The sequence below is a fragment of the Cibotium barometz genome, chromosome 30 (assembly GCF_041138505.1).
Source record: "Cibotium barometz isolate CiBa-2024 chromosome 30, ASM4113850v1, whole genome shotgun sequence".
NCBI lineage: Eukaryota > Viridiplantae > Streptophyta > Polypodiopsida > Cyatheales > Cibotiaceae > Cibotium > Cibotium barometz.
The window spans coordinates 19,725,856-19,738,496 of NC_141075.1; the positions used below are offsets into that span (position 1 = coordinate 19,725,856).

General features: G+C 41.5%; 1 protein-coding gene and 1 non-coding gene across 2 annotated transcripts; both read right to left on the bottom strand.

The window, feature by feature from the left end:
- Positions 1 to 7,796: 7,796 nt before the first annotated feature.
- On the bottom strand, positions 7,797 to 7,869 carry TRNAF-GAA (transfer RNA phenylalanine (anticodon GAA)). The gene has a single exon. It is a non-coding gene; the product is annotated as a tRNA-Phe (tRNA).
- Positions 7,870 to 8,120: 251 nt separating this feature from the next.
- On the bottom strand, positions 8,121 to 12,086 carry LOC147621245 (alpha-xylosidase 1-like). Its single transcript, XM_086823954.1, has 4 exons — positions 11,870 to 12,086; positions 10,891 to 11,516; positions 10,576 to 10,806; positions 8,121 to 10,088 (listed from the first exon to the last, which is right to left on the bottom strand). The coding sequence occupies exons 1-4, from the start codon at positions 12,067 to 12,069 to the stop codon at positions 8,479 to 8,481; spliced, it is 2,667 nt and encodes an 888-aa protein (XP_086680080.1). The 5' UTR covers positions 12,070 to 12,086; the 3' UTR covers positions 8,121 to 8,478.
- Positions 12,087 to 12,641: the final 555 nt, after the last annotated feature.

Consider the following 12,641-nt stretch of genomic DNA (forward strand, 5'->3'; position numbering starts at 1 on the left):
TCCATCTCCTCATCCATTGCTTTCTCCCAACACACATTTCCAATAGCCTCATCAATGCATGTGGGCTCTACAACCTGTACAACTTTTGCCATGTATGCATAGTGATGTGCCACATAACCGTCATAGGTAAACCTCTGCACACGATTCTTCACTCTCCCAGATCTTCGGAGCTTTGCATTCATGGCTTCCATAGCCTTCTTTACACTAGGTGTTCTCATAGTGGTATCCCAAGATCCTCATCAAGGCTCATCTCTGAGCCACTAGACTCTCCATCAACATGAGAATGCCTTGCAAAAATGTCAGGCATAATAAGGGGCTCAACCACTTTCTCTTTGCCTTTATGTGATGTACTAATCACATTTGCAGTCCTGTTTTATGATGCAGCCTGCCACTCCATGGTCTATCAATGAAACCACTAGATGAGGACTCTCTTGGTCCACTCAAAGTCAGTGATTGCTGACTTGCATTCTGTGAAACCACATGTCCACTCACATCAACCCTAACAGCTTCTTTTTTAGCAGCATACCAACTGATCATCTCATCAAAAACATCCCTGCAACTCACGTGTAGCAGGGTTATAACACCTGTATCCCTTTTGCTCAAGGGAATACCCAATAAACACACATTTTTCAGCTTTTGGATCCAGCTTAGTTCTCAGCTCATCTGGCACATGCACATATGCAATGCATCCAAAGACTTTCAGATGAGACAAATCAGGTTTTCTGTCAGTAAACCTCTCCTCTAGAGTTACATCATGTATGGCTATAGTTGGAGTCCTGTTCATGGTGGTGTAAACTGTTGTAAAAACAGCCTCAGCCCAATAGCTATGCGGCATATTCTTCTCTCCCATCAATGCTCATGCAATCTCAGCAATGTGCTTGTTTTTTCGCTCAGCAACTCCATTTTGTTGGCGGAGTGTATTTGCATGTAAACTGTCTCTAAATACCATTCTTCTGCAAAAATTCAAAGAACTCATTGGAGAAGTACTCTCCCCCTCCATCTAACCTTTGGCACTTTACATGTTTCCCTGTTTGCTTTTCAAACTTTGAAATTCTGCAAATGAGTGAACACCTCACTCTTCTTCTTCATGAAGTATAACCACACTTTCCTTGTGTGGTTATCAATAAATGTCACATAATACCTACAGCCTCCCATAGACATGGTCTTCATAGGACCCCATACATCTGAATGCACAACATGTAATGCATTTCTGCTCACATTTCTGTCATGTGGAAATACATGCTTTGTTTGCTTTCCAAATTGGCATGCTTCACATATTTTCTGCATACCTTCAACTTTAAACTTTGGCAGCCTTGTCACAATTCCTTTAGTCTGAATAGACTTCATTCTCTACACATTCACATGTCCAATTATTTTATGCCAAATGTCTGTGTCTGCAACAATTCTTGAACCATTTGCAAACGTCGCAACACTCACTTCAGGCATGTTTACATTCAATGTAAACATTCTACCCACTGCTGTACATCCTTATCATCATCATCTACTGAAACACCAATAGATGCAAGGGATTCCACAATACCCTTGATCTTCAATGCATAGTCATTTACATACATACTCTTTTTCTCCACAGTATGAAGTTCATTCTTCAACTATATCTTTCGTGCCTTGGTATTCATTTCATAGAGTTTTACCAAGGTGTCCCACGCCTCCTTGGGGGACTTGGCATCCTGTATGTGCCCAATCATGGTGTCCTGTATACTGATAGAGAGCCAATACATAACTTTTCTAGCTCCTTGGTTCCAATCCTTAAACTCTTTCACATCTGCAGCAGTTGGATTGATCTCCGGTATCTCCGGTGCCTCTTCATGCTCACCTTATGTAGTCCAGGTAACCCTTTCCCATCAGGAAATTTGTCAACCTGAACCTCCAAGCATGGAAGTTGTTCTTGTCAAGATTCTCAGCCAACAATCTAGTTTATGCCATCATTTGACATCTTGCCAGCACAAATTTACCAAAAATAGCACTCTGGTTTGTCCTGCACAAATTGCTGTATTTTCTGCAACAACGGTACTATACTACACTCAAATGTCATAACCAGTGGCCTCAATGTGCATACATACACCCAATGGCAACTGTTTGACCTCCTTACAGCACACACAATGTCTGCACAACCAATCTGTCTTCTTGCAGTTCTTAAAATAGAGTTCTGCATAGAATCGATGAATGTGAGTCTACTTTGTATCATCCTTTTGGAATTCTAAAGCTATACTCTAATATCTACAAACACTTAGAAGCCATGTTAACCAATGTATAGTATAATTTTATGCCACCCATATTGAATATCCTACTATAAATCTTGAGGAAATTCCTGACTTACAAGAATTTATAAAATCTCATCTTGGAGGTTTGGAGCTTAACAAGTGAGCTTGGAGGCCTCAAGGGACTCAAGTTCAAAGCATTGGTAAGTGCCCTACAACATTTGTGATCTATTGCTCATCCTTTAGGTGAATGCATTGAGTTTCCTCTTGGAGGTGTGGTAGCCCATAACAATGACTCCCTCTGAGATTGTAGGTAGATGCATCTCCCATCATTTGAAAGACACTTAAAATTATTCAATTCAAGTACTATTGCTACATATCATCTAACTTGGCCATTGCATATACCCTGCTATACCAAGGGGTCTACCAAGATCATCTTTGATAAGGTTGTAATGGGATGTATGTCAACCTCATTTGAGCTTAGGGGTCTATGATGTAAAAATGTATGCACATTTTTCCAAGCTTGAAAAATGGAAAAAACAAGTGGGGAGGATGGAGCTAGTAATCTGCCTCTTAGAGAAAATAAAACATTCCTCCAGTCATCACCACCGCTTTCAGGGACACATCTAAGAATATGGTACATGAAGAAACCTTTTCATGGCTCAATACCAAGAGGGAATTCTCCAACCACAAACTTACAAAGAAAATATTTGCACTGATGTCCAATCCCCCTTCATGCTTGGGAAGGGTAATAGTTTCCCAAGCAACTCTAGCCCTAGTATCTGTTGATGTGCCATCACGCCATGACCATATGAAGTTATGGATCACCCTCCACAATTTTCTAATGCATCTAGAGTCCTAGCACCAAAAAGAAGTGATATCCCAAGCTATGGCAAGCAACACTTAGTTTACCACTAGGGATCTAGATGCCAGATCAAGCTTCCAAGAGCTCTAATGAAGGAGCTTTTTTCTTTATGCTCATGAGTACACGGGTAAGTGCAATGTCTATCCCAGGCAATAAAGGAGCTTTTTCTTTATGCTCATAAGTACACAGGTAAATTTTTGGGCAAGTGCAATGTCTATCCCGACTTGGCTTCCAAGATATGTGGAAGCTATCGTCTCTCAATCCATGTGAAGCCTCTATGCCCCAATCAATCCTCTCAAGGTCATTGACCCAAAATCCAATAGACTTATGCCAAGTTATAAAGGCCCCTCTGCTAGAAAAAACCCTTCCAAGGTAGTGCAAAATGATAAAGTCCCATGTTGCTAAAACTCTTCCAAGGTAGTGTAAAATGAGCAAAGACATGTGCCTCAAGAAACAACGCTATATCATCAACCAATTTAGAGTCCCAAATTTTGTCCTCTACGCACAGTGGTAATCTCAATTCAAATACTTGCACTGGAGCAAAGAAAATTCCCAAAGTTTCCACAACAATGAGATATAACAATGAATCTAAGTGGCAGCCCTACCATACGAAGGTGAGAAATCTAGAAGCGCTCGCCTCGACCTCCACAAGCAAGCACAGTGATGTGAGCCTCTTGATAAAGATAAGAGACCCCCTTGATCCAATCTTAATAAAATCATATGCATGCAAGAGTACTTAGGCCCACTCTACTACCTCCCAAAAGAAAAAAATGATATCAAAGGTGCTTCTTCCTTTGGAGGAACCCATTGTCTGTGTCATGAATGACTACCTGTAACACTGGCTACAATCTCATGGTGGTCACTGCATTGGCAAGAGTTTTGTAAACGAGATAGGCCTCTACTAGGCAAGTTAGTCTTATCACTGCATTGGCAAGAGTTTTGTATGCAGCCCTAAGTAACGAGATAGGGCTCCACTAGGCAAGTTAGTCTTATCACCACCCTTAGCATTGAGGTGGATAAGAACCTCAATAAGAAAAGGAGGCATAGAGCCCGTGTCCCAGCAATGCGATAAGCCTCCACTCGGCACCCTTAGGAATGAGGTTAGGAATGAGGTGGATAAGACTCTCGATAAGAAAAGGAGTATGAGAGAGGCCATGGGGCAGCAAAGAAATGTATGTTGCATCTACCTTCCATTTGAATCCAAAATGACTCCAGTGCATGATAACGAGACTATACACACTACTCTAAGCTGATCTAAGGATTCCTATAACTTGGCCCCAATAGTACATAATGCATCTGAGATCCATTTTGCATCAAGGTGTTTCTCAGGTTTCCTCTACAAAACACACAATCTATGCCTAATGGCTCTCTCTCTATCTAAGATCTCTTGCCTCCTAGTTAGGGCAACACTATGATAAATATCACTGACACTCTTTAAGCAAAGAGTGACTCTTTGCCTAGAGTCAAGAGAATCACAAGCTCTCCAAACTTTGCATCTAAGCAAAGAGACTCTAGTATGCATACTTGGAGAGGAGATTTTTACCTCCCAGATCTCTAATGCACAAAACCACTCGATAATGATCTAACTTTAAAGTGCCTCTTAGGAAATGAAGATAGTGGCACATCTATCAAGTTCCCAATCATCAACATAGTAGCAGTCTAAAAGGCCATGAATGCAACATGTACCACTCCTACGATTACTCCAAGAAAAGAGGAGTGAATCTAACTTCCTATGGAAGTCATCCCCTCTAACCAACAATCCCTGCCACCATGAAAGGAAAAGATAAATCTCTCCCACGATACCCTCTTAAGCAAGTGAACGATGCTTTCATATCCCCCCTTTTTATCTGTGGCTCAACCATGATGAAGTCACCTCCAACAATCTAATAATCTGCCTAAGGGAGAGAATCTGTGATGGCATTCCAAAAAAGAAGTCTTTCTCCTCTGAGGTTAGGAGCATACACATTCACTACACCTTTTCAATCCACCTGCATAATCATAATCAACTCCATGACCAATTATATAAGAATAATTGTAGATGTTACTGAAGTACATCCTCCACCTTTACTTCCATCTGAAGTGGACTAAAAAGTGTGCTGGGATAAAAGCTTGCTAGATCTAGTGCACTAGCTGACATCGAGCTCCTGCTTGAGCGAAATATCCATGGGACCATCGACCTACTTTTGGTGGGAGGAAAGATGCCACCAAGGCCTTGCACATTCCATGAGACAACTCTCCTAGTAGAGAGAGAGAAAATATGGCACCAAATCTAGTCTGGCACCTCTCATGGGTCTGCATTACCCCTTTAAAGGGCGGAAAGTTATCATGTGTGAAGACAATTAAGGAGCATATGACATCATCACCAAGATGTTGCAAGGCATGCACATTTGACTCATTTGCTGACTCATGTACCTGTACACTCTATTGTACATCACCATGCGCAATACATCCTCATGCAATAAATCCCTATGTAGTGCATCTTGCCGAAGGCGATGTATCAACATGCATCTCACCTATTATAATGGGATCTAATGTGGCGTGATCATCAAGTGAATCACGAGTGGATGTATGTCTGTCAACCCGTCTATAAACCCAAACAAGTCGAGGTTTGGGGGCAGTGGGGCTAGAGGGGCCTAGGGCTATGCCACCTTGGGGGCATGTTTGTGCCGCCTCCTAGGGCGTTCCCTGGCTCTCTGATAGTGTTTGGTAATGTGTTGGTATTGTTGACACACACGGTACTGGTGTGGTCTCCATTTGTTGTCTCCATTGGTACTTGCAGCATCACATGGTTATCTAAAAAACAAGGGCCATTGACGAGTGTCATGACTCGTGGTACCCCATCAACATTGGCCATGATAGTTGCGCAATCATGGAAGCTGTCTCTAGAGAAGGGCAGGACTTCTAGAACCTATCCAAATGTTACCCTATGGAAGCCCAATAGATTTGTGGGAGCTCGAGAAACTTGAGGAAGATCGGACAAAAGTTGCGGTCCTCTAGCAACCGGGGGTCGAAGTTTCAAGAGTATTAGAAGAACGGTTTCCTCGGAATGGGATGCACTCAAGAGGCTGAAGATAGATCCCAAGCCCCTCCCACTCAAGAGCCTACGAGAAGCCTGTGAGGTTGCCTCTACCGAATTGAAATTTGATAAAAGCAGCCGTTTCCAAGCAAGCAAGCATTAGTGCCGAGGCAAGCTCTAGCCGCTAGCTATATTGGGAAGTGCTGGTAGGATCTAATCTCTAGCCTGAGAGTGGGAAGGATGAGACCCGAAAATGTTTCTTTTTCAGGAGGTTACATCAGCAGCTCGGCACTCATCAACCCTACATATAGGTGTGGCGAATGGCGATGGTAGGGTAGATTGTCATTTGACCGTTCACCAGTACACTTGATTACGTATGCATGTAGAACTTGTTGATCATTAGAATCCACTCTTTTTAATAAACAAAGTGTGAAAATTATATCACAATCTTCAAGTGATGGTTTCACTATCTATCATAAAGTAAAGTAAAACTCATATTTTTTTTCTTATTTTTTAGAAATCTAGGATTTCTTTTTTCTCTCCTTTCCTTGTGCCTTGGTTGTCCATGGTTAATATGTAATAGATGTGAGTATGGTTAAGAATCTAATTTTAATGGAAAAACAAAATTTATGAAAATTGAATCAATCTTTATAAGATTGGACACGGAATATGGCACCAAAATATTTTTTGCATTTCTATTAAATATATTATGTGAGATTTTCAAGAATAAGAGTGTTTTTCTAAGGTTTCATTTTAGTATGTAATGATTAATGCTTGAAAGAGTCAATGAAATGATGACTTTCATATCCTCTCTATTAATTTAAAGCAATAAAATGATGACCCCATATATATGGCACCAAAATGTTTTTTGCATTTCCATTAAATATATTATGTGGTATTTTCAAGAATAAGAGTGTTTTTTCAAGATTTCATTTTAGTATGTAATGATTAATGCTTGAAAGAGTCAATGAAATGATGACCTTCATATCCTCTCTATTTAAGGCAATAAAATGATGATCCCATATGGTTTCTATTTGCATACATTCACCCGTATGCTTTCTATTTGCAATCTTATCTATATAAGGCACTAAAATGATCACCCTCTCTTTCTATTTGCATACATTCACCCATATGCTTCTATTTGCAATCCTATCTATTTAAAGCAATAAAATGATGAGTCCCCATATCGTTTCTATTTGCATGCATTCACCCATATCCTTTTTATTTAAGGTCCACAATTCTCTATAAAAACCCTCAAAGGGCTCACTCTATGAGTAGATGGAGGGGGTGGGAGAAATGTCTTCTAAGGTTGTATTAATTAAATGTGGCATTTACTTAATACATATCAAATAAATTATCTGAATAGATTGGATATGAATTGGAATAGATTGGATATGAATTGTCTCACAAAATTAATTAATGACAAAAAGACGACGTGGGTGTTGACATGGGATTTAATTAATACATATCAAATAAATTGTGAGAGTTGACGTGGCATTTAATTAATACATATGAAATAAATTGTTTGATATATATGTGAATAGATTGGATATGGATAAATTAATTAATGACATAAAAACGTTAAATTGTTTGATATATATCTGAATAGATTGGATATGGATAAATTAATTAATGACATAAAAACGGTTTGGGGTGATTATGGATTGTCTCACATAATTATTAAGGCTAATTGCAATGCGGTGAACGTGGATCGAACACGTGACCTTCAGATCTTCAGTCTGACGCTCTCCCAACTGAGCTATCCCCGCTTTGATGACATTTCGGCCTACGTACATAATTATGTAGATTAGATTAATTGCCCACAGATTGCCGCCCATCAACTTTATTTTGCCTAGCGGATAAGTGCTTTGGATTGGATGACATGGGCGCTCATCCCTTTACACACAGAAATGCACACCTTTCCATGACAAGGAACCTTTGGATCGATTGGCATTTGAGTTTCATACATGTTGATTAAGTACTTAATGGCATTCAAATCTACTTAATCCAACCATATGCATATTTTGAATCGTATTCATATTTCCAAGTGCTCATGTTTGAAAGATCATCATTCATGCATTGATTCATTTGGATGCAGGACATGATTAATGTCTTCAATAGAATCGATCCTTCAATTGGGTGACTGAATTGGGACTTAGGGTGATTTATTACTAGGTAAATAACAGTCTTCTGTGGCCCTTTATAATCATAATATTTCAAGGCAATAAGTTAAGATATAGCTTGTATGATCTCCTAGCTTGTTTCTTAATATTCCATAGACCTTACAACCTGTAGAGGTTAGATGGGTTTATTTAGTGTTTATATAGTTGTGGGGTGGGGGTTAAAGTTGGTTAGGACTTTCATCTAAGGACTTTGATTCAAGCAAGCTGCCATGCTGAAGTATCCAAGGTAAGCGTGAAGTTAGAGGCTAAGGGCAGGTTCAGTCTGGACATCATCATGACATGGCAGTCTACGTCCACTTGAGCCGATGACATGATGCTGTTGACCCAGATTATGGGGTGTGACTGAGCTTTCAGCCCCAACACTATGACTTTGTCTATAATCAAACCTTGCTTGAGGGCATACTCAGCAGCTTCCACATGGGATGCCACCTCAACACGCCCCATCCTTGCCTCTGCCGTAAACCTAACCCTGGTTGACTTACCTTCTTTCACCACCATCTCCATGTCCTCCCCATCATCCACATACAATTCACCCTTTGCCCTTAATGTTTCCTCCACCATGCTTGCTTCCTCCTCATACTTGAATGCAATCAACAATGTTAAGGGGGTCTTTCGTACTGCCCCTGTTGTCATTGCCGCCTCTTGCATTGGAAGAATTGTCCCCTCATAGACATGCACATTGATGGTGTCCCATGGTGACGGTAATGTCTCATAAGACCCATTGCTATTCAGCACGCCTTGAAACTCATCAAAGAGGCTGTACCATGTCCCCTTTGGAAGATAGGCTCTCACACTTTCAACCCCAGCTTGGAGCACAGGGGATATCAGCACTCCACCCCCAAGTAGAAACTGAGAGCTGATGTTTAGAGTGTTTGCATCCTCTGGGAAAGTAAAGAAAAGAGGCCTTGCAACAGGAGCTCCACTTTCATGAGCCTCCTGCATTAGCGTATACAGATATGGCAAGAGCTTATATCTGAGACCAAGGGCTTTTCTTGCAGAGTGTGCAACAGAATCCCACAAGTAGAGCTCTTGCCTGCGTGATTCAATGTCTGCATGATTCCGTGAGAATGGATAGAATGCCCCCAGTTGGATCCACCTGTTGCAAAGCTCCTCTTCTGTGTCACCCAAAAAACCACATATATCTGCCCCCACCATAGGCACTCCAAAGAGTCCTGAATTCAATATCCCAGGTATAGAGTAGCCAAGATCTTCCCATGTTGCTGAGTTGTCACCTGTCCAATGGGCGGCATAGGCACCTGTACCCGGAAATGTCGACCGTGATAGGACGAAAGGCCTTTTGCTAGTCACGTCCCTAAGTGCCCTGTTGGTGACAATGGCCTCTGAAAAACCATATAAGTTGTGTGTGTTATACAGCAAAAACCCATTGTCATGAGTGGCACTGGTGGCGATGGTCCGCATTCCTATGCCCCTGTTAATGCCGGCAGCATTGATTGAATATGGAGGGTCATCCCACATGGTAGCATTGTCATCAGTACACACAAGACAACAGTTTGCTTGATTCAGTGAAGCAGTGCAACTTGTGTTTGTTGGGTACTCACAAATAGTGCCACTGCAGAAATTGGATGCTTCATTCATGTCAATCCACAACCCATCAAAAGGAACAAGTGCATGGAAGCTTGCGATCTCAGTGCCCCAGAAAGAATCAATGTCAGGGTGCAAAAAATCGGTAAAGTAGACAGGGCCTGGCCAGACTTGGGCAAGATAAGGTCTCCCTCCACGTTTGATAAAGATATCCCTTTCTATGCCATGTTGAAGGGTGCTGTAGTTATCAGCTGTACTAATCCCTGCATCACAAGGCCATGTATAAGTTTTCCAACTGTTGGCATCAATTCCAACACAAGGGAGGAAAAGTGCGCACTCACACACACACAAACGCGCGCTCACACACACACAAATGCGCGCGTGGTTTGCAAAGGGCCTGAAAGTGCCTTCAACTCCCCTTTTACAATAGGTGATTGTAGCCAACCACTGCAAGCATTCAACCAACCCATGCTATCTGAGTTGATGCACACTCCGAGATGAGGAGGCTCTCGGGCTCAAATGCATACATAGACACACGTATGCATATGTACAAACATAAATATGAGTGCACATGCATATGGTGCACACCTGAGCACATGTGCATGCATGCGGACGTGCGCACGCATGCACACACACACACTCCTTTCCCCCTTAACAAGCGAAAAAAACTGAAAAAGAAGAATAGGGTTGATTTCATTTCTCTTCCAAGTAAAAACAGAAATGAGCCTCCCTTACTTCACTGGGACATACCAGGGTCCAGTATAAGCACATATTTTTGACCATTGCCATGTAAAGTAGCAACAAAGTCTCGCATTTTGTCCACCGGGTAATTGATTGGATCAAAAGTAAAATCTTTGTAGACATCCATGTAATCAATGTCATTCCACATAACCTCCAGTGGGATGTTTGCAGCTCGATAATTGACAACCACAAATTCCAAGTCCTCAACATTCGTATACCCATACCGGCATTGCTGGAAGCCTACATCATTAGAATTTCTGGCATTTAAGAAATACAATGGTTTTTGAGTAGCAACCCCCCTAAGAACAGAAGTTGTTGGCTTACCTAGCGACCAGTACGGCATTGGAGCAGGCCGGCCAATCAGTTCAGTATATTGCTTCATCACGGCAAGGGGTTGTGGCCCTGGAAAGAAATAGAAATCAAGCACTCCACCAATGACTCTGTAAGTGAGAGAGTTAGCTGAGTATGAGATGTCCATCCCATTGCTGTTTAGGAGGAGAACTCCATGTGAAACCCCGCCTTCTCTAACATCCATGTAGAAGGGATGTGCACCATACAGATCAACATCTATGGTGCTGGCAATAATGTCAGATGCCCATAATGTGTACACTTGGCCTGGATATAGCTGGAACCCTTGGGGCCGCGTACTCTCTCCTAGTCCATACAGTGCAGCGTTGTCTGGGAGGAGGGTAGAGATCTCCAGATACTGATCTTTGAAAACCAAGTTGCCAATGCTTGTGTCAAAAAGAGTCTCTCCTGTTGCGGTCCGGATGACAGAAAACGTGAATGGGTCTTCAGTGTAGGAAAAACTCAAGGCATTTTCCTGCCCTGCATGGCTTTGCATGAAGGTTATTTGCCTTGGGATCATGGATTGTGGTATTTCCCATCTAGCATTTGACGATGTGTTGGTGCTGGTGATGTGGACATGAAGGCGCCCGGAGCTCTCATAGCTGAAATATCCAATCCAAAGAGGCCTCTTGTCACATGGAGCACTCAAACCTCAACCAGCATTGAAATAATAAAATTTTTAATTGGATTAAAAAAATCCTTGAAGCATGGAAAACCTTTACAATTAATAAAAGCACATGAAAATCTTTTAAAAAAACAGTATTTTGCCTCTAACTGCAATATTTGACCTCAAACAGTAATAATATAGATGGGTTGGAGATTTTTCTGTTTAAAAAGACCCTCAAAACATCAAATTAAAGCATGGAAAACATTTATAAAACCTTTACAGCAAAGCTCAAAGCCATTAATAAAAGCACATGAAAACTTTCAAAGATTAAAGCTCAGATTAGCAAACCTGACGCTCACTTGGAGCTGTTCCACATCTGGCCCATTCACAGTTGTCCTCTGCTTGAGCTCTAAGAAAGCAACCAGACCACTGTTGGTGGACTGAACAGAAACCAGTCGATAGCCATAGCCATCATCTACAGGGTAACCATAGAAAGAGGGAAGAAGCGCAAGAATCATCCAAGAAAACACTGCAGTTCTGAGCGCCATTGAGAAAGGCTCCCCTCTCCTCCTTGTCTGTTTTCATTGCCTATTTAAGAAGATTCAAAGCTACTACACATTTTTCTTCTTTTTGGAGACATCCTCAGGTTGTCTGTGATTTTTGCTTTCTTGTTGGGTTGGGTGTGGCAGATGGGCAGCTAATCGACATTCACATGTATCGACCAACACAAGGGAAAAGTGGCAAATGGAAAAAGGCCCTTCTTATGCCAAGCCTATCTATGGCCTCTACATTAAAGGTCCACTACTTTATCTCTATAAGCCTAGGCTCTTCTAATATGCCCTCTTTTTTGTTTTTTCTCTCTTTTTCTTTTTTTTTTTCTTTTTTGAGAGAGAGAGAGAGATGGGTAGAGAATTCAGCTTGCTTGGTGAGTGACTTTGTTCGGGATCGGGATTCAAATTCGGTCCCTCAGTTTGAGAGGTCACCAACTTACACCAACACACACACCCATAATATGTATTTAAGTGAATTAATTATATGCCCAGGGTTCGAACTCGGACCCTCAGTTTGAGAGGTCACAAGCTACACCAACTTACACCAACACACACACCCCTAATATATA